Genomic DNA, 6,044 nt, shown 5'->3' on the forward strand with positions numbered 1-6,044 from the left:
GCTCAGGGGTGCTAGGTGAGCTAGCTTTAGATGCATGCTTGTCGTGCCATGTGTCTTCTAATTTTCAGGTTTGCCAATATGAAACGGAGATGGATGGACATCATGACAGCAATGTCTCTTTCCGGAAATCACGACCCGGTTACTCAAGATAATCCACAGACCTTCTTGTGAGCAGTTTCACGTAGGAACTATTTTCTTTCCACCAAACTACACCTGCCAACCTTATCACCGCCCAGAAGGAAGCGTGCATCTACTCATGGCTCATGCAAAATGAAACTCATCCAGAGCTGAGACATTAATGTTCACTGACCCAGCTCCAACGTTTTTAGATGATAATATTTAGTTGTTGAAGTTGTGTTGTTAAGTAACTCAAATCCAACGTCTCTCAAACATCTTATGCTAACGTCATCTAGAATAACAATATTCAGTCGTAAGGTATGAAGAACAAAATCCCAACATCTGGAAAATGCTATAATGTTAATGTCGACAGGACGTCTGTCTGTCCAATGTAAGAATCCAATGTATTTCTGATGTCATATAGATGTCCGGTGCCTGTTGGGTAGTTTGCTTGGCGATAACTGTGTAATTACGTATGAGATAAAAGATAAATAAAATTGTATAAGGTGACATGGTTGTACAGTGGGGGAGCCCTTCTGTGTGGAGTTTGCATGTTCTCCCCGTGTCAGCGTGGGTTTTCTCCGGGTGCTCCAGCTTCCTCCCACAGTCCAAAGACATGCAGGTTGACTGGTGACTCCTCTGCTCACCTTCAAAGCCCTCCACAACCTAGCTCCCACCTATCTCTTTGACCTTCTCCAGGAGTCCCCATCCCCCTTCCACTCCCTGCGCTCTTCCTCTGCTGGTCTCCTGACCATCCCCACCTCACGCCTCAGCACCATGGGTGCCAGGGCTTTTAGCTGCACTGCCCCCAGGCTCTGGAACTTCCTACCCCAATACATCAGACAGTCTGAGCGCATAACATCCCTCACATCCCATCTCGAAACCCACCTGTTCAAGCATTCTAACTGTTTTTATCACAGTGTGCGTGAGCCCAATGTGCATCTCTTGCTCTTTAAGAGGTATAGCAGTATGCCACAGTTTAAGTGCCAAAACATCAAATGCACATTAACCCTTGGTATCAAATCTGGACGCACGAACTGCAAAAGAAAATACAAACCGTGTCAGAGAATCAAAAACCTGAATAGAGCGCACATTCCTTAAAGTAGCTCTGCACAGCTGGAGGGTTTCTAGCTAAAAACCAAAAAACTTACTGATGTTGTCAACGTCAGAAACTGAGAGAAAATTAGATTAAAGAGCGAAAAAGAATAGAAAGAATCTTTTTTTTTTGGTTTGTGAGTAAAGTAACACAACAAACAGTACGAGCACGCTTCAAGAGGAAACTCAATATTCCAGGCAGGATGAGTGCACTGACGACAGACAGCCAGCTCTGACTCAACAACACTTAGACTTTGATGAGTCAAACAAACACACACACACACACACACACACACACATCCACAACTATTTGTTGGGGCATGAGGCAGTGATAATGAGTCCATTAACAGCTTACAGTGTCTGGCTGTCTGCTCTCCGTTTGCCTGCTCTGTCAGTGCGGAGATATGTGGGGTATTGAATTATCGGCATAGGAAAGGAGTCACATTGCAGATCAATACAAACACAGCAGCCTGCCTGTTCCTGCAGACTCCACAGAAATACGATGAAGCCTACACGAGGACGGAAAAACTGGCAACGGGCCCGTTTCTGCTCTGAGATGATAAGAGTGTGAGTTTAATGAGACAAGACCTGGATAATAGTTCTTAACTTACTGTGGCTGTTAAGACTGTTTCCATCATTAGCTTGTGTAAATGTTGATGCAATGATTGCTAATAATTTCATTGGACTCTTTTATTATTAAACACCCCACTGAGCCACAGCCTGGAACGGACTTTACATTCACATAACTGCATGATACACACATGCAACCACCTTATTTCATGCCATCCTCTAAATATCATGTGATTTATTCAGGTCATAAAGTAAAGAACTACCCACACATGAATTATCTATCTAACTGCATGTTGAGCTGAAGCAAATACATATTTTAATTTGTAGTGTTTATATGTGATCATACCAATGTGAAACCTGGTTAATCAGAATCTTCCCTCATGCTTCGACATCTTCTCCCAAGTAAACTAGTTTATAAAGATGCAACTTGTACCTAAGATATAAATAACTATATTTATAAAACTCTTCTCTCCTGATTTGCATTTAGAAACGCATGAGGAAATTTTTGACTCCCACAAAATTGCGGGTGCACTGCCCTTGAAAATATTCATGGCAACTTATCAAATGGTAAACAAGTTTGGAGGAAAATCACCCTCCTGAATTTTGTCCTCTCGGCTCTGGTTGTGTTCCAATTTTTGTGGTTTTCTCTCCCAGTTTAACCTGAACATCTGTTGCATCACCAGCAGTGTGAATAAATAGAGCTCCTTCCTAGTCAGGGTGCACTGGACAAGCCAGACACACTGTGAAACTTTAATCAAAAGCAGAGCCCCACTTAAACGCTGAGTCCCTTTGACTGTCCAGTCGTGGTTACACATTTAGTCGAGTAAACGCAGGTCTCATTAGATGCCTGGTCTGGTTGCCATTGATGTTTAGGGGCAGAGAGCAGGCCCTTGTGAATGATGCCACCTTGGAAATACACCTGTGCACAATGAACTCTGGAAAACTGTGCCATTTTCTACATAAGCCCTTGAAAAGGCAAAACCATCTCCATCACGGTTTACTTTGTAACATAGTCAGTAGCAATCTAAAACAAAATTATAAGCTTATTCTGCATTAACTATAAATAAACTAAAAAAAAGTTGATGTTGTCCAATGTCAAGTCTCAAGACCGGGTTGTTTGCTGCCTCAAATTATGTGTCCATGCCTCGATTACCCTGTAAGTTATTCATATTCCCTCAGTCTGTAAGGGTCCTCAAATCATCCTTTCTAAGGGTCCTAATATACCAAGTGTATGGGCAGGTCGTGGGTGAGCGCCTGTCGCCCTTGTTTTTGTGGTGTGTCCTGCACTGGTGGGCCCTTGACACTTTTTTTCTCCGTCTGGTTTAGCACATTAAATTGACGTCAGAGACGGGTGAGAGATTGAATCAAACTTGTTATATTAGGTAAGATTATGTTTTGAGTCATTGAGCTCTTCAGCAGAAACGGTTTGTTTGAGCTACTGTTTGCTAGCGCACGGTGAATATTCTTTGTCCCTTCAACATCGTGTTATGTTGTTAAAGTGCTAACTGGCTAACTAGTGTCTTGAATCCGTCACTCTTCTGGTTTCCCCATGTTTAATGATGCATACAAACAAGGGCTGCCCACTAATAGTCGACCAAATGTTAGCCGACCATGAAAGTCATTTGTCGGCAAGATTTCATTGGTCGCTTAGTCGCAGAAAAACAAACAAACCTGAAACTCTGTTAGGAGCTGCGCCTTGTCAAAATAAATCAAAACCTATATGACTGGACCATGTGGGAATTTAATTTGAAAGGACAGACACAGGAAGTCAGACATGAGTCACGTTACAAACCAATCACAGCCGACAGATATCTTTCCCTTCTTCTGTAAATATTCAGTCTGATAAATATGGAAAAGTTGATCATGTCAGTGCAGGGCTACCCAGAGCAGGTTGCAACCTCAGATGCAACCTCTAAATTACGACTATTGGTCGACCAGGAAAATTCTTAGTCGGGGGCAGCCCTAGTACAGACCACTGCCGCCTGCTGGCATGGAGAGTTAAGCCCTCTCATGCAGGCACAGAAAATACATGCTAGTTGGTCATTGGCTGTAATCTTTGCTGTGTCTTCAGGTGCAACTTTTTCTTTGATATCAGTTTGGTGTGTCTGGGCCTTACGGTAGGCTACCTGTATTTTGATACGGGGCGGTCTCTCTCCCTCTCAGTGTAAGTAATATTTATACTGCTTTTAAAAAAATGGATAGTAAGTCCCGTCTTTGCTGAGCCAGAGTTTTGTGTGAAAGAAATTAAAGGCCAGTCCCATAAAGACATTGAATTTAGTGACTGAAGCACATTAAAGCCCAATTTTTGTGTTCCTCACCTGTAGTACTCGATGTTTGCCGTTTGATCAGCGATGGACGCCAGGTCCACTTTAGCCTCCTCCCAGTCAGGCAGGCCCAGCAGCTGTTTGATCACGTTGTCGGCCATCTGCTGCATGAACTGCAGCGTCTGCACATAGTCGCCCCGCGTGGCGAAGATCTCGTCCAGCCTGGCGAGGTGCTGGTGCAGGCCGCTCTTCATGCTGCCCATGGTGCCGGTCACCTGGAGGGCAGAAGAGGAGAGGAGGGAGGGTGAGATGAATGGTACAACAGCACTGCTGCTGGGAGCGAAATATCAAGCACGGAAGCTAATTATCTGAACCATTCATGAGGCATTAAAATGTATGCGTTGATAAGTAACAGGTACTTGATGATTGAGCACCATTCTGGAAACAGTAAAGCATGCGTTTTTTTAAAAGCTGCCAGCAGAATAACACACCACTTCCAGGAGATAATAATGATTTTATATCCTCCACCTCTCTGCTAAAATAATAATGTACCAACAGACTTCTCTTCCCACTGTATCCTGCTCCTGTGTGGGTGCCTTTGGTCAACTTTTCTGCCTGCGAAAGTTTCCCAAAAATAAAATGGGCAAAGGTGAGGTGAGCCTAAACATGAGGCTGGTCTGTGCAGCGGAGCAGGGAGAAGGGACAGTGTGGGAGAGCTGAATATTGAGTGTGGGTGTCGGTGAAGAGGTCTGTTTTGAGTAAACAGTTCAGCTTGGAAAACAGCCAAAACCCAGAGCCCAGAGTTGAAATAGTAGGATGGAGATTTGTATTCCACGACTGCTGCTGTTTGTCAGACTTTTTTTTCCCGAATTGATACCGCAATAATAAAACGGATATATTGTTTACCTGTTCATGCCATGTAATCATATGGCAACTAATCCATTCCCCAAGGGGAAGTGCGGTCCTCTTAAGAACAAACAACACTAAAACACACTGACTCATTTATTTTTACGCATCAGATTTTTACCTATTCAGCCAAAAACAGCGAGATCACATTATCTTTGTGGAGCGAACGTCTCCTGTACAGGCCCTACCCATTTCTTTGGGTTTAATTACTCTGTACTTTGCCTTGAAGGAAGAAGTTGTTTACAGGGAAATGGCATTCACAGAGACATCCTGCTATTTGATAATTAAAAAGGGTAATAAATGCTTCCATTCAGCTCTGGGTACTTGGCATTCACAGGAGGGAGAACTCATATTGTTGCTGTGTTTGTCAGGCACGGGATTTGCTGGAGCCGAGGCGAGGAGAGGTTGGGTGGAAGTAATTAGTTGGGTTTGCATTCAAGGTTGGACCCACACTAGATGGCTGCAAACAAGATGGAGACGAGACGAGATGTGAGGCTGCTCTGAGGCACGGTTGTACTTTGAGCTAAATGCTAACATTTTTAGAAAGTTATATTTACCAGGTGCACCATCTTTGTTTAGTCGGTTAGCATGCTAACTTTACTGATTACCATGAAATACAAAGTTCAGTTGATGTTGATGGCACTGTCATTAATTTTGCAGGTATTTAGTTATAAACAGAAGTATTGATATTTCGGATGACTTAACAAAAAAGATGATCGTCACTTTATTATATTCTATTACAATATTCTCATACACCTCCCTGTGGTAATCGATGTAATAGGTACTCCTTAAAAGTACCAACACCAACTGCTAATTACTAGTGTGCCTTATAAATTAAAAAGTAAATACTACAAACTTATGAGAGGTCTTTATTCTTTGATTTTTTTGGGCTGCTGGAAATAAAAATTAAAAATTACTAGTCCATACCCATTGGTAGCTTTGTCACCTTCTACCTATGCCAATCCTCAATGCCTATGTGCAGTTTCACATAGATTGACCACGTCAGTGAGTAGAAAAACGTGGGACAGACAGAATGACTGACAGACAGAATGACACACTGACAGTTTCCGTGATTATGTACAGCATACCATA

General features: G+C 42.9%; 1 protein-coding gene across 2 annotated transcripts in view; it reads right to left on the reverse strand.

Moving 5' to 3' along the window:
- Nucleotides 1-6,044, reverse strand: part of ttyh2 (tweety family member 2) — a 106,614-nt gene that overhangs the window by 39,374 nt on the left and 61,196 nt on the right. For both annotated transcript variants that reach the window (XM_050060114.1, XM_050060115.1), the window contains exon 4: nt 4,101-4,321. In XM_050060114.1, the coding sequence (XP_049916071.1) occupies nt 4,101-4,321 (221 nt within the window). The remainder of the gene's footprint in view (nt 1-4,100; nt 4,322-6,044) is intronic.

The sequence above is a fragment of the Epinephelus moara genome, chromosome 13 (genome assembly GCF_006386435.1).
Source record: "Epinephelus moara isolate mb chromosome 13, YSFRI_EMoa_1.0, whole genome shotgun sequence".
Taxonomy (NCBI): Eukaryota; Metazoa; Chordata; class Actinopteri; order Perciformes; family Serranidae; genus Epinephelus; species Epinephelus moara.